We start from the raw sequence: 21,371 nt of genomic DNA on the forward strand, positions 1-21,371 counted from the left end.
TAGACAGAGCAAGCCAGACCTGGACAGTGTCAGGTTGGCCATAAGGAGGTTAGGGTTGCCATCTAATCTGATTACAGTGGATCTAGTACCAGAGAGATCATGTTTTGACTTTAAAGTTCAGTGGTTTAGGATTGTGGACTATAAATCAGACCACTGCACCTGTTGTTTTTTTTTCGTTTTCAATCAAACTTATAGATCATGTTTGATCAGAAATCAGAAAGAAATCCGAAATCAGAATGGGGGTTTATTGCCAAGTTTGTTAACACACACAAGGAATTTGTTGTGGTGATTGGTGCAATACAGTAAAAGTAAAAATAAAAATAAAAATGTAAAGGCAAACAAGTATATGGAGATAAAAAAGAGATAGAATAAAGTAAAATGTATAAACAGAAATGTACAATATGAGGATTAAAAAGTGCCGGATATGAATCTTTACAAAAAGTGACGTAGGATGACAGATAAAAAGATGTGGTGTTTTAACATGGAAGACTGTTTAAATTACATCTACCACATGTTTTAGAAGCACAATGCTGCAAAGGAAATGCGCTGTAGTGGTTAGAATACTCATATTACCTCTACCTCATGCTGTTACACCTTTCACTTAAAAAAAGAAAAATTTGTATATATATTAATAAGAGCTGTCATTTGTCTATTTACTGTACAGTGAGCGAAATAACCGGAGTCAAATTCCCTGTCTTGTTTGACCTGACTTGGCCAATAAACCTGATTCTGAGAAGATGACAGTGCCTTTTTAGGTTGGAGGATGAATGAAGATGGTTAGATGGGTTTCCTGTTCAGAGAGTCTGTCATGCTGCCTCATGCTGCTACACATTTCACTTAAAAAAAAAAAAAACTGTATATATGTTAATAAGAGCTGTCATTTGTCTATTTACTGTACAGTAAGCGAGAATAACAGAGTCAAATTCCCTGTCTTGTTTGACCCGACTTGGCCAATAAACCTGATTCTGATTCTGTTAAAATGACAGTGCCTTTTTAGGTTGGAGGATGAATGAAGATGGTTAGATGGGTTTCCTGTTCAGAGAGTCCTATACGCAACTTTTTAAAAAGTCAAAGGAGAATGGTACTACTAAAACTGAATTGCCGTATCCTGTTTGGCAAATCAGCATATCGGGTCCTAGGATCACACAGACATGTGGGCTGGTGTTGGCAGGCGGAAGATGCCCTGACATAAGGAGCAGAAATCCTCTCCTTGCCACAGGCTTAAAGAAAAGACGCCAACAGTGTGCGGACCTTGCTTTATTGCCCTGCTGACATTAAAGGAGATGTTGAGCGGAATATGTTCAACACTGGCCAACTGTTGCTGCTGTTGCAGATCGTGAATGGCTTTGCCCGAGGCTCCACAACTTTTGGAGCTGATTCTGGAGACAGAATAGTTTGTGTCAGATGACCTGAGATTGATTCTGTCTTTTTATGTGCTTTTTTTCCCTTCTCTCTTCCTCCCTGTGTTTGTAACCGGGGGAATACTGGATCTGTCTTTACAATGGGACCACATTGGAATGATCAACACAACGCAGCTGTAAGTACAGAAATTCTAGGTTATGTTTCAAATATCTGGATATTTTAACTTTCCTGCCTTTTGTCAGCAGGCATTTTGAGAATAAACACCAGACTGTGTCTTGCTTAATTACACTTAAACTGTATGACAGGATGCATAGCAAATCTCTTTAAAAATGACGTATCCCATGTTTGGATGAAACATTCTAAATAGTAAGACATGAGCAGTTACAACTAAAATATTTAAAACTCTCAAAAATGCTTAGACAAGTGATGTTGAAATAAAATTTGTAGGCTGCTATGATGCAAGATTAGATTTCCGTATGGTTTTTATTAAAAATAACATCTTTCTTGCAGCAACAAAAGAGTTTGGAAGGATACGTTGGCTTTGCAAGCCTCCCCAACCAAGTGTACAGGAAGTCTGTCAAGAGGGGGTTCGAGTTCACCCTGATGGTCGTGGGTAAGAACACACGCTGCTCACTACTCAGCCAGCCCTTGTTTTGCTTGAATCATTTCATTGTGTTTCCTGCGGTTGGCATTTAGAGTCCTTCAGTGTGGTTTGTTTTAGAGATAGGGACACAGATGTGTGTATTATGTGTGTGAAGCCATATTTATGCACAAGAGACATGACCACGGCTTTGCAGGGTTAATTGCTGACTCAGAGAGGATTTAGGCATTGCATTCTCTGCTGTTCAATAACGATGTCAAGGAAGGCCTTGACATAGTTCAAAAGAAGTGACACATTTGGTTTGGATTTATCTACAACTTCACTCAGAGAATTAGAAATGGAGACCTTTTTTTCCTCTCGTCTTTTTTTTTTTTCTTCTTTTTTTAAATTCTTGGATGTGGTTGTTGAGTCTCGGCCAAGATCCTCCTTGGCTGATCAGGCCCTGTTTGGAGGGAAAACGTGTCCCAGGGTCAAAACCATTTCCTGTGGCGAGACCAAGAGAAGCGTTCTCAGCATGCATCTGAGACCATCGTGTTTGAAAAAAAAAAGAAAAAGATGTTTCTTTAATTGTTACTGAACACTCTTATGATTATTGTTTTTAGGTAGTTAAAGCAGAATACCTTCAAAGCTGGGCACTTGTTTTTTTTTTCTTCTCCTTTCTGCTCTGCGCTGTTTTCTCTAATGGTTATTGGCTTGTGTCCAAGTGGGTCTCTTGGGCCTGTTCAGGAAATATCTTCGTCTTTGGAATTATTGAAGAGAAGATTAAAAATGGCATTGCAACAGAGACAGTAGAAGAGATCCTCTGGGTTTTCTAGTAGTGAATACCATTGTTTTCACTCTCTCTCACACACACACAATATTCTGCTGTTCTTGGCTCTGATTAGCTGCGAGGCCACATGTCCCCGCTGTGCCCACATGCAATGCATCACTTCTGTTGACAGAGGAGAGGAGGAAGAGAACCATGGCATTGGCGTCAGTGACTGGCACATCTATCCATAGCTCGTGAAACATGTGACCCAACAACCTGTTCACGCATTTCAGAGCAGTTTTCTTCTCTTTTTTTTCAGGAGGCCTGTTTGCACTTCAAATTGCAATAAATTTAACAAGCACATAGTTGCATGCCTCGCATAATAAGTCTGGCAAACAAATGTTACAGTCCAAGTTTAACGCATTAGCCTGCGACTGTAGCTCTGGTGTAAATGGAAGCTGGTCAAATATTGACTCCTGGCTGTCATCCAAGGCAGGCAGTGCCAGTGGTCATTTCCACTAATGATTCTTTTCATTGGGAGCTTGGAAACAGGGCACACAATAGTCAACCAAGCTTGAGAAGTCTCCCGGACCACACAGCCAGCGAGCTGCACATAACAAGAGCCATTGTCTGCATTGTTTCCTCTGCCTTTTAGCTGTTTAAAGCAAATAGATTGATATCTTTGGCAAAAGTCAGTCACGTCATTGAAAAGATTTAAGCATGAAAGCTGTGGATTTTGCATTGATTTATTACGGCAATAACGTTATTTTCCAAATATTTACATACTGCTTCACTTTTAGACATTTCTTTAAATGCACAAGTGGTGTATATTGTAGATTTAAATACTGATTCTTCTTTTTGTCTTTTTTTCTCTCCCCCAGGTGAGTCAGGACTGGGGAAGTCTACTTTGATTAATTCTCTGTTCCTAACAGACCTGTATTCATCAGAGTATCCTGGACCTTCACACAGAATCAAAAAGACTGTACAGGTACATTTACACACAAATCTATAAAGAGAAATGTTACATGTGGAATTGGATTAAAGTTATATCCAACCTCTGTGTAAGAGAAAGAAATGGGAATTGTCCATGCAGTCATACCATTCATATTTCTAACATTTTTGTTCAATGTGTCCAGCCCTGTAGCCATAGTCAATAAAATAATATTGATATCTACTGGCTAATAGGTCATCTGGTAGTGATAATATATGCCTTCGTAATGCACTTTCAGTCCAGACAGTTCAAAGGTCTTAGTGAAGGATATGGAGTCTGACGAGCTTCCTAAAGGAGCTAAAAAGACGCCATTCAAACGGAGGTATATGAACTATGACCATCCTCTGTTAATGTGGTGCGGACACCGTGGGGGAGGCCACTTCCTCCAATACATAACGGGAATGCAAAAAGGTTTCTGCTGTCTAAAAGTAGCCTGGGCAGTCATACCCATTCACTTTGTTAAAAAGTTGTCCAAAAGCCACTATTCAAAACAGGCAAGGCACCTGCAGGAGGTGATAGCACCTTGGATCAGCAACCTTTTATGGTTATACAGTAAAAAAAACAAACTTGGATGGCTTTTTGTTGCTACTATGCTGGTTGTTGCTCTGCCTATGTCACATACTTTGTTTTTCTAATTGGTTGCATGGCATCCAGAAGCAGTTTCTTCTGCGTCAGTGGGTAATGCAAATAAATCAGGGCTGCATTTGGTACATGTAGAATCCAGAGGAACCAGAGAAACTCTGCTTTGAAGAGTAAAATAACTGGGATGGCCGGCCTGGTCTAATGGTTACTGTTATTCTTACGCAAACCTTTTGGCTTACGAGTTAACTGCTTCATTACAGGTTCTGGTACAATAGTATTTTGTTAACATAAGGTGGAAGTACAAGTATTTATTGACATGGAATTTGTTCAGTCAAATGTCGGTTCAACAAAATGTCAACCGTTTTCACAAGTAGCTTCAATATTGAAAAAGTATAAACAGTAAAGTGTTGACATATTTAGAATAACCTCTGTTAGTTTCTCTGGGAGGGGGGGGGGGTGTTGAGTGAGCCAGACTCATCACAGCCTCATAACCTAAAAGGTTTTATCTTCATACTTGACTCTTAAAGGCCTCAAGTGCTAAACTCTGTCTGTCTGACATGTGGCACCGTTGCTGTATCCAGCTGCTCCTGGGGCTTTGCTGCTTTCTCAGCACAGTTAGCTCATATCACAATGTCAGGTGGCATGTTTCTACATGCTGCTTGCTGCAAAGTGTTTTTTTGCCCTGCCTGTGGTCATAGAGAATTGCATTGATGATTATTTCACACCTCTTTGTTCAAATCTTGCTTTAATGCTTTTTTGGGGGGTGAGTCACTTAAATGATCAGGTGTCAGAGTGCAGTTTGTGTCAGAAGTAAACACAATGGTCTTGTTATATTATTTCTTTCTTCAGGTGGAGCAGTCGAAAGTGTTAATAAAGGAAGGCGGTGTCCAGCTGCTGCTCACAATAGTTGACACCCCAGGGTTCGGAGATGCTGTTGACAACAGCAACTGGTGAGGGTTACGCCTCAGCACATGCAATATCGATTTATTTTAATATTGAACTTAAAGCTGTAAATTCAAAAGTCAAGTCTGGAGGGGTAATATTTTTCTAAATGTAGTGATTGTGTGATTTCTTGTATGTAGCTGGCAGCCAATCATTGATCATATAGACAGCAAGTTCGAAGACTACCTGAATGCAGAATCCCGGGTGAATAGACGACAGATGCCTGACAGCCGAATCCACTGCTGCCTTTATTTCATCGCTCCCTCGGGACATGGGTGAGTCTGGGAGTTAATTTCACAACAGCTAGAATGTTTTTATGTTTTTTTTTTTATGAACCTGTTCTGTTCGTGCTGGAGTCAAGCTTTTTAAATAGTCTCATTTAAAAAAAAATGTAATATAATGAATCAGAAGGACTTTCTTTGTTCATTCCCATGGAGAAACTTTACTGACCTGAATGTAAAGAATGCAGGGGGCTTTAGAAAGGGAAAAGATAAGGGGAAGGGTGTGAAAACAGTTGGAGGAAATGAGTAAAAAGAAATAGTGTAAGGGGGGAAATGCAGGGTCAGCGGTGCCCCAAAGGTCAGAGAAACACTTTTGAGGTTGAAACCAAAGACGGTCGCTTTAGGTCTTTGTGCAATCTCAAAAATACAGACGGAGGCAGTCACTACAGCACTTCCCACGTTAGTGTTTTTAAGTAAAGTTGCATCTTTATGTCACAAGTTTCCAGCTGCATCAAACTGTCTTTAGTAGCTCCTGAATATGTGCAGTGAGTTTGGGTTGTCTTCGCGTCCCTCGTCCCTCGACAAAACTGCAGTGACACTGAGATGCTAAATCAGCTCTTGTTGAGTAAATAACAGTTCAAACTTGAGTCAAACAAAGTAGGAAAAAAGTGATGGGTTTTACTGACCTGGCAAAATGCCCAACAGATGATACTGATAAGTTTTTGGGAGAGACAAACAGATGACTGTGGAATTTAAATGATGTTCATTATTCACCAGCCGCCAGATAGTTAACAGTTCAGACGTGCTCTTCATGGCTTTCTCCCAAGAACCAAGTTTTTCTCCTGTACTGTAGTCACAGAAAGAGCAGGAAAGTGTCAGTCGCAAAACTGAGAAACTTAAGTAGCTATTTCCTTTGCTTATATATGAAGAAAAAAATGCTTTTAACATACCAGGAAGTTTCGCTGGTTTGGGGCTGTGGTTTTGGCCAGTTCGTTAATATGCAGATAACCACTGAGTTTTCTTATGCCCCCAATCTGATGCTTGTGACTTAGTCTAAACACTGGAGAAGACGCTGTGCTGCTTCGTCCTTGTAGTTCTGTTTCTCCTTCCTCGGTCTGTCTATTCTCTTTGGGACATTGTGTTTGTACAAGCTCGTGCTCTGTACCCGCGCAGGCATAACTTTAGCCTTGAGGAAGGGCACCATATGCTCTCACACACTTGCCTCTCTACGCCAGCTGACAGCAGCACAATGACCTTCAATACCGAGGGACAGCATGGCTATCACTCTGCTCTGGTCACTGCTTCTCCGTCAGAGTTTGATGGGAGGGTGAACTCTTGAAAGACATTGAATATTATCCCTCAAAAAGATATTGAAAGTCTCGGATGTCAATACACAAACAAACTTTTAATCTCCAAGTAAAACAGTGACGGATGTGGATTATACTTTGGTTTGCTGGTAAATTATTTTTTTGAGTTTCAAGAAGCCTACAGTCTAGTTTTGGCTAAATCTTAACTTTTTCCTCTTCACATCATTGTTATATTAATATGACAATCCTGTCCATTGTTTCAGCATCATACTTTCATACGTTGCTCAGTATAACTGTAAACAAGACTTTAAGAAGGCTTTAAAACGTGAAGATTAGGGCTGAGGATCGATTCAAATATCAAGATTAGATTCCGATTCTTAAGATTCAGAATCGATTATCACGCTTTGATTCGATCCGATATTGATTTGGGTTACTATTAATAAAACTGTTTTTTCAGCTGTTGCATGAATTATACGACTGTCTAGTTATGCAACATATTAATACTAGTATTATATTGAGATTCAACAGCAAGAATTGGCAGTTAATGATGCTTTAAAGACCAATCACGTCCCAGAATGCTGATAGAACTGCTTTCAGAAACATCGTGGGGCAGAATTACCAAACAGATCCAGGGCAGCAAACAGAGGACGAAAGAAATCGCTTTTATTTTTTCCCCATTTATGAGAATTTGGTTTTTAACATTTATGCAAATGTAACACCAAGACAGTATATAAAGCAAATAAATATAGACAATTTATGCAATTATAACTGAAAAATTTAATGTTTTCATACCTTTTAAACATATTTAAAGGCGAAAAAACATGGCAACAGTTATTCTTGTGTCCAACAAAATATTCCTTTTTTGGGCATAAACAAAAAAGTACCAAAAGTTGTAATGTAATGATGGGAAAAAAAAAAATAAAAATTTAAATAGATCTTTAGACATATGAACGATTTTTAGGAATTAATATGAGAATGGATTTTAAATCGGAGATTCGATCTTTTCAACACAGGCCTAGTGAAGATATCACCATATTTGTACATTTCTGTTTGTGGAATGTACTGTGGCTTGACACTGGTCTGCTCTCGGTGAAGAGGTCGGACTGGGACATGAGACTGGCCGATGGCTGTTGAAGCAGACGTGTTAGTTGTAGCTCAGCATCACCTCCAGTTGGGTGGCAGATGGGGAAACTGCAGGCTCTTGAGGGTATTTTTCTGTTTTTTACATTTATTTAGTGTTTTACTTTGCCCTCTGAAAGAACACAGTAACAATCTGTGAGCCTGTGCTGTGTTATATTTTCAGTACAAGATTTATTTTAAACAGCCGTGATAAGCTGCATCTGTGAATGATCAACATCCTCCAGCATTTAGCAATTAACTGTCTGCGTCAGGATTTGTTGGGAAGTTAAAGTTTGCTCTTTATGCAGATAATGCGGCTTAGACACCCGCACGTTCTGACTTCAGGATATTTCTACTCTGTCATAGACTCTTTTTATTAAAAAAGTGAATATCGTATAACCAAATACACAAAGCTACATGTTAAATTGTGACTCAATAATTCTGTTCTGGTGAGTGTTTTTTTCCCGTCTCATAACAGCCAAGAATAGCAATGTTTTCTCATGGCTGAAGTCATTTTCTTACACATTACAAACACCAGTTGTGCATCACAGATTTTTATTACAAAGCATGGAGCCTCCCAGGAAACTGTCATCAAATGTAATTCGATAGTCAATCAGCTCCAAAAGTATGACACTTAATTCCATAATAAAAGAAGAGTTAATCGTACAAATTTAATTTACTGTGTGCTTTCATGAGCTACACCGGTTGGTGCTGATGAACACAGAGTTCTAAGTCCAAAGGAAAAATGTTAAGTAAAGGTTGACACAGTTTTAAACTTGCATTGAAAGTCATGTCTTTATCTCCCTGCAGATTGAAGCCCTTGGACATTGAGTTCATGAAACGGCTGCATGAGAAAGTCAATGTCATCCCGCTGATCGCCAAAGCAGACACTCTCACCCCAGAGGAATGCCAACAGTTCAAGAAGCAGGTCAGTGGTTTCCACAGCTGCATGCAGCTGCGGGGGGAAAAAGCATCTCAGCATTTTTTAGGTTTTTTTTGTTTTTTTTTCTCAAATCATTGGGTCTGATTCTGATGTTGTGCAACATGAGGCAAAATCGAATAAAGAACATATGGTGTTTCACCTGTTTGTGTACAGTTATGACCAACATGTGATACTGTATGGCAGCTTTTATGTTTTTTCTCCATATATGAGCATATGGAAGACAGAAGTGGCAGTGCAGAGAGTTTAATTTTGTGGTTTGTGTGACATAATGTGCTGCATTATATTTTTAGTACAGGATTTTGTTTGATTTAAATGAATTTGAAAAGTTTGCGGCTGTGAAAATAAATTAAAAATATCACTCAATAACTCAATACAACTCAAAGAATCAGAATCAACTTTGCTTGGTGAAGTCAAACAATTATAACAGCAGACTAATGTAGATTACATGTATGAATAAAGACACTATAACCGTCAGTCAATTCCATTATATTATAAATCTTCAGTTCAAAGTCTTCTTCTTTTTTTATTTTTTCTTCTAGAGACTTATTTTTATTTGTAAGTGAAGTTATTTGCATGTTTTTCTTCCCCTGATTCATTGGGATGATATTGTGGTGCCTGCTCTGTTAAAGGTAGGGTAAGCAGTTCCGAGCAATTCCTAACCCATATTGCTCTTTCAGTCAATACCTCCTCACCATCTGCTAGTTACCCTTCTGGCAAATACACAGTGGTTTAATTAAAAAAAGAAAGAAAGAAAGAAAGAAACTAAATAAATGCAGTCATCATAAACAACCCTTGCTCCATAAAGTGGAAGTTCAGGCTTGTGGGAGTTCATGATGGGGCATGTTTTCTGGGGGGCTGTGGGGGAGGGAATGGGAATAGCTAGATTTATGATTTGTTATTTCTTTGTTTCAAATATCAACAGTCGTGATGTCATCCAGAAATTTTAGGTCTCCAGTTAGCAGCTCTATCAGTTTTAAACTCCCTTTATTTTTTCTTGTTAGATCATGCGAGAAATCCAAGAGCACAAAATCAAGATTTACGAGTTTCCTGAGACAGATGATGAAGAAGAGAACAGACTGGTGAAGAAGATAAAGGTCTGTTAATTCTCCCACACTACATAATAGACTGTAAAAGTGTGCTGTAATACACATTTGTACTCTCGGATTATTGATAACATTATAAACGGTTGTTTTCCAGGATAAGCTGCCGCTGGCTGTGGTGGGAAGCAACACCATCATCGAGGTGAACAGCAAGAGAGTCAGAGGAAGACAATACCCCTGGGGGGTTGCAGAAGGTGTCCATGCTCGTTTAAATATATCAAACTTGGGCAACTGATTAAGGAAAGATTGACATTATTAAACTGAAACATTAATAATGAATCCTAAATGAATAATATACAGCTCTTCTTTATTGATATGTTGAATACTTTAATATGTTAGGACAAGACTTTCCTAATGAAATACTACTTTTGACATAATTAAGATTTAAATTTGCTAAATGTTTTCCTGTTTAGTTGAGAACGGTGACCACTGCGACTTCACCATCCTCAGGGACATGCTCATCAGGTACTGAAAAATAACCACAAGCAGGACTGTTTCAGACGAGGGCATTTAAGATGTTCACGTTTTCCCTTCTGCCTTCAGAACTCACATGCAGGACCTGAAGGACGTGACAAACAACGTCCACTATGAGAACTACCGCAGCAGGAAGCTGGCCGCTGTCACCTACAACGGAATAGACAACAACAAGGCTAAAGGACAACTGTCCACCAAGTAAGTCCCAGTTTATTACATGTGACATATGACGACGTTTGTAGATGAAGCATGTTGATTGGTAACTTGTGATGGTCATTAGTTTCTCTTCCTCTGTTTGCCAAATAAAAAGGTTTAGCTATAAAGGTTGTAAGTGGGTCCTATAATATAAAGTGTTACAACAAAAATTGTGGATTTATTATGAGATGATGCGATTATGAATCCTAAAATGTCTTGATACGTGCAAGATGTTTTTCATTAATCCCATTTTAATTACAGGTACTGAGCGTTTATTTTGCAAGATGTTTTAGTATAATTTGTCAGAGTAGATACTATTTAAGGAAACACTACAAATTAATACAATTTAAAAGATTAATGAATGAATATCAAAATGAAAGTAAAACAGTTTCAACATTTCATATTTAGATAGTTTTTGCATTTTCTATATCAGAAACTGCACTCCTGAACATTTACTTAGTTATTTATTGATTAAGTTATTTATTTATTGAATTTGTTGTATTTATTTTTCAGAAGAAATCTTAATTTCGATTAGATTAATACAGATGTAATTTGTATTAACATTTTTCTGAATCTTTATATAATAGTTAACTTTCAGTTAGTTTTCAAGGTGAGGCTAATAATGATAAAACAAGTAGTCTCTCTGTTAAAATCTTAAAAATAAATAAAGCAGGTCAGTGTAAGTCCAAATGCCCCGACCGCTGTAGATGCAACAGTTTTATAAAATGTCCCGTCTAAATAAGTAAATGACACATTATCTCATAAAATAATTAGATTTTCATGAATGTCAGTGAGGGAGAATGAGAGTAAATATCTAAATGGGACATTTTGTTTCCAAAGTTCTTAAAGATGTTATGTTGTTGAAATGAAGTGCCACGAATGATAAATTATTTATTTCTATCAGTAGTGTAAGTTCAATACTAAAAGCAACATGATGTTCTCTTGGCTTGTAGAAAATGATCACACAAATTGATGGTTGCAATATCACATCTGTTTTCTAATTCTGAATTATTTGGGTTTCAGGTTAATTAAAAGGCAAAGTGGTACCATTGTTTTATTCATCTCATTCATCCTCTGTTTGAGATGTTGCAAGCACTGATGTCTGTACTTCTGCTGCTTTGCATAAAAAAAGACCACTGATTTTTCAGACATTTTTAATCAAAACCTTCTTTCCAATTAATTTACACAATTTATGCAAACGGCTCACTGGTAACCTCCCACTGCTGACGCTAACACAGCTAAACATTTGACCACTGCTGCTAATGTACAACTCACAGCTCACAAAACCCACATTGTTACTTTTTCCAAGACTTTTTTTTTTTCTCCAGATGATTGAAACAGTAGCTTAAGTTGCAAATTACATTTAATAATGTGCTTTCATTTTTTGTGCATGACCTCATCATCGCATGCTGTGTGTGTCTGTGTGTGTCTTTTTGTTTTTTAGACTTGAGACAGTTGAAGGAATGTAAGTGATCATTTTTTCACATATTTTCAGACTCCTTTTTAAGATGACTGTCCGTTTTCTCCCCCACTTGCTGTGATCAGGGGTTTCCCTGTGGGTTCCTCCTCTTGATGTCTCCCTGTCACTGGATATTTTTTTTTATTTTTGGAAGAAAACTATTGGGTGCTTTCCTTCCCAACTTTTCCAGCCTGGAGTGTGATGTATATTTTTTTCCCCCAAATGACGAGGGGTTTTCCACTTGTAATGCAGACTCCACCTGCCGTAACAAACGCTGCTTGTTCTAACAGCATAGACCGTTGTATGAGGTGTTTGGAGCAGTGGCCGATGCAAGACACACACGCAGCATAAATATGACGTGAAAATGTTTTCTAGAGCTCGTCACTCACCTGACCACCTGCCTGTTGCGTCTGTAAACAAACTACCGCTGCTGCAAAGAGGAATCTATTAGATCAGGAGTCGACAACCCAAAATGTTGAAAGAGCCGTATTGGACCAAAAACACAAAAAACAAATATGTCTGGAGCCGCAAAAAATGAAAAGTCTTGTATAAGCCTTAGAATGAAGGCAACACATGCTGCATGTTTCTATATTAGTTATAACTGGGGGAAGATTTTTTTTTCATTATGCACTTCGAGAAAAAAGTTGAAATGTCGAGAAAAAAAAGTTTAAATGTCAAGAAAAAAGTCGAAATTTCGAGAAAAATTTCAAAATGTCGAGATTAATGTTGAAGTACAATCTCGAGAAAAAAGTCGAAATGTCGAGAAAAAAGTCGAAATGTCGAGAAAAAAGTCGAAATGTCGAGAAAAAAGTCGAAATGTCGAGAAAAAAGTCGAAATGTCGAGAAAAAAGTTGAAATGACGAGAAAAAAGGACGAGAAAAAAGTTGAAATGACGAGAAAAAAGTTGAAATGTCGAGAAAAAAGTCGAAATGTTGAGAAAAAAGTCGACATTTCGACTTCGAAAAGTCGAAATGTTGAGAAAAAAGTCGAAATGTCGTGAAAAAAGTCGAAATGTCGAGATTAATGTTGAAGTACAATCTCGAGAAAAAAGTCGAAATGTCGAGATTAAAAAGGAAAGGAAAAGGGAAGAAAAAAAGAAGAAAAAAAGGAAAAAAAAGGTCAAACATTTTTGAAAAAGCTCCAGGAGCCACTAGGGCGGTGCTAAAGAGCCGCATGCGGCTCTAGAGCCGCGGGTTGCCGACCCCTGTATTAGATCAAATAATTAAAGATAGGGTAAGCGATTGTACCCTATTTCGAACTTCGATCACTCTTTGTCACATTTAGTGAATGTGCCAGCTGCCCTTCTTATGGGTACACGGTTTATATATTTAAAAGAAAGTCTTCATACACAACCCTGGCTGGTGAACTGGTCTACCTCCCAAACAAACCAGTCAAGCACCAACTGGGGGGGAGGGAGTGAGCTCAGGAAGAGGGAGAGGGTCTTAAAGGCTTAAGAGTTTATAATGCGGCTGTGTTTTTCTTGGAGAGGTTGGCAGGAGGGGTTGATGTTTTGTTACAAATATCATCTGACACGATGTCATTCAGAAATCGCTTACCATACCTTTTTAATTAGAAAAAACATTTTAATCCATCTTTGTACCAAAATGATGAAGCTCTTGAAAGTCCTTCTTTCTTTGATATTAGTTATCTAGGACTCAATATGCAAAGGATCAGGGTTAAAACCGGGGGGAGAAATATTGTATTGTTTGAAGGAGTAACATTTAAAAATGCAGTTATACTCTTTGATCAAAGAAGAAGCTGCTTGTCAAATCTGATAAGACCTTTCCTGAGATAACTAATCCTCTTGACTTTTAAATGTAGTCCTTTTCACTTCAGATTGTTCAGAGGTTTAAAAATAAAAAATGGAATTAACAAACAAAGAGAACCTTCTTGTTCATGTTGGACATCGGCCTCTGGTCTAGACATCTAGAAAGATGTCTTAAATCTTAAAGTAAGATAGAAGGAGAAGTTAATCCTACATTGCAAGATGAATAGGATATGAATATTGACTTTGCCGCACACACACATGTTGCTCATGTGACAGAAGTTGATAAATTACATCTGTATGCTACAGCAAAACAATGGCTAAATAATCCAACCATCACTTCAGGTTTAATTCTTGTTTATTTAAAATTGTTTCTAAAGTAAGGATTTTGCTAATTGATGCTTGTCTTCCTAAACTGCCGTCAACTCTTTCCTTCACAATCATAGAAACGGCTAAAATACTAGTAGCGGGGTTGTACACATTGGCAAAAGAGATGGCGGGTATGGTGGCACAAATGCAATCTTCACATTTCTATTTTCAATGTTAAACCTTAAAAATAAATAAAGTCAGTTGGGCTCTCCGGCTGACATTCCTGCAACATGCATTCCTCGTTATCAATCAGCTGCTCCAAATATCTCGTGACCGGTCTCCACACTTTAAACGCAGCCTCCCTTATGAGCTTTACTAATGTTTAACCCGCCAGTTCCAGTAACGTCAGTGTTTGCAGACTCATCTCGCCTCTCGCTCCCTCTGTCTTTGTTTCCCTTTTTTTTTACACTGTTTGCCTTTTCTGTCCCAGCCTTGTTGGATTCACTCCTAAAGCTTCACCTGTAGCTCTTTGCATCTCCTCCCACATGGTTTTATTATTTTGAGAAACAGGGATCAAGTCACAGCTGCTTCAACTTAATCACCGAAAGAAAAACGAGAAGCCGAGTTTCCTGGATGAACTGATTTATGATTCACTTTTCTTAGTTTAGTCGCCTAATAACAGGGATATTACAGTTTATTTGCTCATAAGATGGTAAACCTCTGCCTAAACATCTGCCTTAAGAGAAGAATGATGGGATTAGAGATGAAGCGGTTGGCCCGTAACTTGCCCACAGCCGCTGCTGTAAGAGAGAGCACTTATAAGGCTACCAGGATTAAAGAAAAGTGCTGCAGGATGGAGGTTTATTGTTTACATTATCGGTTAGTTTTCTGGCATTAAGTAGGAATATTTGTATAAAGTAAGCCAAATCAGGGAGCTTAATGAGTAGATGGTTGCATGCAGACACTGGAGTCCAGGTTGGTGGTGCAGTAATGAGAAGAAGAGGAAGGAATGATTAGAAGAAATTATCTTTCTGAAATCCTTTCAGTAAAAGTTTCTTTTTTTTTATCCTTATCCTCACTTTACCCTCTGAAAACCTCCCAATCTGCATGCAAAAACATGAGCAGGAGATGACGCGCTCTAATAAGATCTCTGTTTGCAGACCAAATTGGTTTAAAGGAATTGATTTTGTTAAATTAACTAGATTGTGTAATGTGGAACATTACTGTTCACATTATGTCAATATAGTGAAGAGTCTAACTTGTGTGCATGTCAACGTGTTCCCCGTGCAGGAGTCCCCTCGCCCAGATGGAGGAGGAGAGGCGAGAGCATGTGGCCAAGATGAAGAAGATGGAGATGGAGATGGAGCAGGTGTTTGAAATGAAAGTCAAGGAGAAAGTGCAGAAGCTCAAAGACTCTGAAACGGAGGTAAAACGCTGAAACACACAGGACAGCCGTGTTGGGAAACGCTGCGGTCCGCATCTCTGTTGACATGACTGTCTGCGCTGCTTCCTTCCTCTGTATTTGTGGTTAGAGGTGTGAAGCAACCGTGAGACACTGCCTCGTCGATTAGTGGGACTTAACCTTCCGTCTGAGGGATTTTGCTATTTCTGTCACGTAAATGTTCACCGCTACATCTCAATAAAGTAAATGCAGGGTTGGAAAATAGGGATGCAAATTATCGATTATTTCATTAATTGACAGTTGATAACCTTATCGATCGATCATCGATTAGTTGATAAGCGGCGTTTTTCCCCCATCTGAGATACAAACATAATTTTTTTTGCTTATATAAAATACAAAGGACATTTTAATGTATTCCTTGATCAAATATTTATTTGATACAAAAGTAACAAAAAGACATTTTTTTACCACAAGGAATATAATATAAAGTGCACTTCAAGGCTATTAGTAGTAGCAGCAGCCATGTCTTTGTGTCAAGCAAATTTTAAGTTCTAGTTACGTTTTAAGTTAGAGTTTTGGCAGTGTTCAAAATAAAATGATGAGACCTGCTGTATTGGAGCACATTTTCTTTTAGTTAAAAGTTTTAACTAACAGTTTTAATAAAACTGTAGCGGGGACAGATGTTTAGAGAAACCTATGTATGTACCGGGTGAAGGCTGATTTATGGTTCCGCGTTACAACAACGCAGAGCCGCCGCCGTAGCCTACGGCGGCGGCTCTGCGTTGTTGTAACGCGGAACCATAATTCAGGCTTTAGGGGAGCATATCGGAGAACAAGAGTGGATTAAAAATAAAAGTTAAGCACAGAGCTACACGTGTCTCCCGTCTGGGCCATTGCAGACTCATTGCCTGAGCATGATGTTACTAAAACCAAACATATCCGCCTCTTTCTTCTAACTTTATGTGCGCGGACCAGCGCGTTGTGTCGCATTAAATGTGGTCCGGGCGTAATACCAGCTGGTGAAATTAAACGAAAAAAATAAATAAATAAATAGATTAATTGTAATCGTTAATTTTAATCGGGTAATTTCATAACGGCAATTAATTGAAAATCGAATAATTGTTAACATCCCTATTGGAAAACTAGTGGACTAGTTGAAGATTCATAGATTTTTCTGCCCCCAGACGGTTTAATTCAGCCAGAAGCGTGCAGCGTTCTGCAGAGCACGCGTCTGTTAACCACAGCCCTGACGGTGTTTGCTGCTGACATCCTCCTGTCTTCTCTTTCCTTGCAGCTTCAGCGGCGTCACGAGCAGATGAAGAAGAACCTGGAGGCTCAGCACAAAGAGTTGGAGGAGAAGAGACGTGTCTTTGAGGAGGAGAGAGCGAACTGGGAGGCTGAGCAGCGGAAACTCGAGGCCACCAAGTACGGTTAACACTTACTATCAACTCCACGTAACTTCACAGTTGTCTGTGTGAATAAATTCATCATAACTGCACACATTTCGAGGTGTGACTTTTCACTGTAGCTGCCAAAGTTCAACCAGAGACATCTTTTTTTTCCTCTCTCTCTCTCTATTTATCAGTATATATCGGTCTCACGGGAGACATTGAAATTAGTCCTCTGCTTTTAGCCCATCACTAGTTACACTAAGAGCAGTGGGCTGCATTTTTCTGGGGAGCAGTTAAGGGCCTTGCCAACCTGTGGACTTGAACCTGGTTCCTGCAGATCCTTACTATCAAATATTAGACCTATGGTTGTTTTAACTGCAGAATGTTCCTCTAACTCCAGTTTAGTTTTTTTTCCCGGCTCAAAGTGTTGCAGTAAATGCAGCTCTTCTGTCACAACACAGTTGGATATACTACATTTTGTCATTCCAGCATTTTCTTCACAATGAGTAGTTGCTTCTTGCCTTTGTCCTTCATGGGTGGATCTGTTCTTGTGTAGTTTGCATGTCAAAAGTGTTTCATACTGAAAGTTTGAGGTTGAGTCAGTATTTTGTTCTCCAACTCATGTTCAGTCAAACAGAGAGCGTGCTATAAATGCATTGGAACTTTTTTAGAATATAAATTGAATGAGCACGTCATGTCATGAGTAGAAATGTGTGAGCACAGTGAGTGGCTGTATTTTGAATCCCTGGCATTATTTCTTTTTTGGGAACCCACGTGAAAATGCAGCTCATGGTAACCAGTGAGGGCTAAATCATTAGAAATGATACTGGTGACCTTCTAAGCTGGCACGTTTTTAGGTTTTGCAATATTTTCAGTGACATTTGTTGGTCAGCAAGACAATTTGGGGAGATGGGACTCTGACTGAAATCTTCAAAAATTACAAGATTGTGTTTAGTTGAGTTTAGTCTTGTCAAGAGAGAAGAAAGTTAGACATTCAAATATCTGCCCATTGATTGATTAATAATAAGAGTAAGTATTGAGCCATTTTATTTTGATTATCACACCTCGGTAAACATACTAGGCAGGCAGTAATTAATTGTCTTGTCCAAAAACACTTCCACATGTGACAGAGATCAGACTATGAAATATCCCACACTGGATTATATTAGATTAGATTGTCCTTTATTCATCACTCAGTGGGGAAATTGGCTTAGAGCAGCAGCAGGACACACGACACACACATGCAGTGAAATGATTGAGGACTTCTCACTTTGTGGTGGCCACCTGCCAAGATATCAATTTAGCACCATTTACTCTAGTAATTATAATCTGCATTTTGGGATTGCAGGTTAGGCTTTTGGAGAACTAAGTGAAGACTCTACTGTTCATTATCTAAATACACAAGTTGTTAACATGAATCCAGAAATTTAATTCTGAAGTACAACTACTGATTGTCTGACTGTCTTTGCTTTGTTGCAGGACTCTGGACAAAAACAAAAAGAAAGGCAAGATCTTTTAAAGACAGTCGGCAGGACCACCCCAACTTGTTATTTTGGTTTGCCAACGTTGCCGGTCAGGACGAGTGGCACTGACACCCCCACCCCCTTCTCCTCTTCTCCCCTCGCCTGTTCTCCTCCTTCTCTTCTCTGCTCCACCTGCTCCCAGCCACTAGAGGGCGTACTGGGAACAGTACTGGGAACAGTTGTAGTTGTTGTGATGGGATGGAGGGTCTGAGTGCAGCCTGAACCGCTGCCACAGAGCCCCATCCCTGCCTCGGGACTCAAGGAATGTGTTTACCTTAACAACAGGAAAAATAACAATAAATAATAAGTAAGGCCAAACCCATATTATTATTTTGATAATTATTATTATTGTTGATGTTTATTATTATTATTGTTGTTGTTATAACGCAATACTGTCCCCTTCTATTGCTTTTTCCCCCCCTTTCAAGGGTTGCTTTTAAATGACTCTTTTATGAAAAGCAAAGATGCAACGAATGCCAATGAGTCACGTCTGGCCCTAGAACAATCAGATTCTGGTGAATTTATGTTTACAGGAAAAAAAAGAGAGCAGCAGTATTTGAACATTAATCTGGTTTTCATGTATTGAAGTGAGAGGGAGACGAGGCATTAACTAATTCTCCCCGTTTTGTTTTGAGAGTTCCTGCTAAACCAGCCCCCCTCGTCCCAAAACTGCTGCAGGTTAAAATGAGACGTGTCAACAGAAAACCCTGAGGTCAAGAAAAATGAGATAAAATGCACCTTGGGCTTTTTTATAGACTAAAAAAAAAAATCATGGCTAAAGCTTCTTTTATTCTGAAATGTAACAATTTTTTTTTCCTCTGTTTAGCCACTAGCTTTGGACCACCATTTATAACGTCATAAGTGTTATATTTCACTTTAGTTTATTTTTATATATACCGAGCCAGCCGAAGTAATGACTTCTTTTGTATGTTTGGAAAACCCTCAGAGACTGACAGCAGCGTCCTCTGTTAAAACCATATAAAAAATGATCCTGGATGCATTTAAACATTAAAGAAAAATAAAATAAAAAAAATAAAAAATGGAGTCATTCTGTGGGAAATGAAGAGTCAGCACCACATTCTGCTTTGGCTATGTACTCCATCTCTGTATTTCTAAATTTATTTTTCATTTGTAATGTACAAAGTCACTTAATAAACTTGTGATGGTATTTATGAGAGAGATGGTTTGTTGTGATCGAGATGAGAGGCTCCTTGTGCGGAGGTGTTCTTCTTTTTCTTCTTTCTTAAAACAAAACAGTTTTCCCATTAGAGAAGGATGGTTGTTAAATTTGACTAATATGTCCCCACTGGAGGTCGGTGTCTTCCTGGAAAAACGGCAAATGATTTAAGCAAATGTGGCTGTCTTCAGTCATCGTCAGTCCTCCGTGCTGCCTTCGGGGCTCCTGGAGTGATGAAATCAGCAGTTACCAGGCAGACGTCAACAGAGAGAACTGTCAAACAACAGTTTCATACATCATACCTTGACTTTCAGAAGTCCTTTTACCCATCAAGCCCACAAAGGTTTGAAATGTATGACCTGCAAGTAAAGGCAGCTCTTAGACATTCACCTTAATTGTTTAAAAAGTACACATTTATTATGTCGAAAGAAAGCTTACTTTTGCGTGCAGCCTGTGTTTTTTCTGTTTGGGAGGAAATGGAGTTCAGTGACTTGTTACAGCTTGGCACTGCAGTGCTGAACACAATGCTCTGTGCAAAACGTTTTACAGCTCATACCTGATCCTTTCCTCCTCACGAGACCCAGATACTGGCGCTGTCTTGGCTTTCTGCCCATTCTCAGCAATATATCTTGAATTCCCACAGAATTTGGCAGTTGGTTCTGGTTTGAGTTAAAAAAAAAAGAAAAAGAAAAAACAAGCAAAAAGGTAGTTTTTTTTTGTACTATGGGATTTTCAGTTGCACACCATCCACCTGACCACCAGCTGAGTCCCAGAAATAAGACAAAAACGTTGTTTTTAAAGGAATTTCAACTTGCAATGAGACTACGAGAGTATGTGACGGGTATTACCTCTTTGATTCCATCTTTCCAGTCATCAAAATCCACTTCTTCACAGAAAACGTTTGCCAGCAGCAGCACCAGTACAAGAGCGACTTTAACCACCTCCATCACTGCGGACCGTGCATCTATAATTTATCCCAGGAACTTCTGCATAGAAATGCTCTGGTTTCGCCTGGATTTCAGATAAAACTGGGAGCAGGGGCTGCACACCTCAGTGCTGGATTAATCTGCTGATGGAGGATCCTTCAGGCGGTTTCGCCGCGGGATCCATCAGCGCGTAATTGCGCGCATTTACGCACAGCTCAAGTGAGTGATGTGGGATGATGCGCTTCTGCCGAACTTAAGTCTGAGAGTCGCACTGATCCATTTTGACTCATATCATAATTAAAATGTGGTTCATCTATTTCTTCCCCCCCCCCCCCCCCCCCCCCTTTTTTTTGGATGGGAATGATATTACTTTTCAACAATTTAACAATGAGATATGACGGTTAAACATAAAGAGTTGAAGGTTTCTTGAAGGTTCATCTATTTCTGCCATGGTCTGATAGATAGTTTGGAAGAGTCGTCCAGTATCCCAATCGCTATTACTGGAATATTGGGTCACATTTACGTTTTGGTTGCCATAAAATTAAAACTTTGGTTGTCATGTTATTTAACCATCTCTAAACGTTCTTCTAATGTTTATATTGTGGCAAACATTAGCTGACGGTTGTTTTCTCAGTAACATGAAGGGTATAAGCAGGAAGAAATCAAATGGAGAAAAAGCTACTACACTACGATCAAATAACATTCAGTTTTACAAAAAAAATTATATATATATATATATATATATATATATATATATATATATATATATATATATATATATATATATATATATATATATAAAAGATCTACAGCTACTAATTGACCCCGTACATT

The 21,371-nt window shown here is 38.8% G+C and overlaps 1 protein-coding gene across 2 annotated transcripts; it reads left to right on the forward strand.

The window, feature by feature from the left end:
* Positions 1-1,401: 1,401 nt before the first annotated feature.
* septin7b (septin 7b) lies at positions 1,402-19,602 on the forward strand. Of its 2 annotated transcripts, XM_061717488.1 has the most exons (14): positions 1,402-1,537; positions 1,873-1,975; positions 3,593-3,699; positions 5,134-5,234; positions 5,367-5,501; positions 8,684-8,801; positions 9,818-9,910; positions 10,014-10,110; positions 10,330-10,381; positions 10,460-10,588; positions 12,030-12,050; positions 15,409-15,544; positions 16,815-16,945; positions 18,391-19,602. In XM_061717488.1, the coding sequence occupies exons 1-14, from the start codon at positions 1,502-1,504 to the stop codon at positions 18,428-18,430; spliced, it is 1,299 nt and encodes a 432-aa protein (XP_061573472.1). In that variant the 5' UTR covers positions 1,402-1,501; the 3' UTR covers positions 18,431-19,602. The 2 variants fall into 2 exon arrangements, with proteins under 2 accessions (XP_061573472.1, XP_061573473.1); XM_061717489.1 differs by lacking the exon at positions 12,030-12,050 and having other exon boundaries at positions 1,405-1,537.
* Positions 19,603-21,371: the final 1,769 nt, after the last annotated feature.

This window comes from Cololabis saira, chromosome 3, assembly GCF_033807715.1.
Source record: "Cololabis saira isolate AMF1-May2022 chromosome 3, fColSai1.1, whole genome shotgun sequence".
In the NCBI taxonomy this organism is placed as follows: Eukaryota; Metazoa; Chordata; class Actinopteri; order Beloniformes; family Belonidae; genus Cololabis; species Cololabis saira.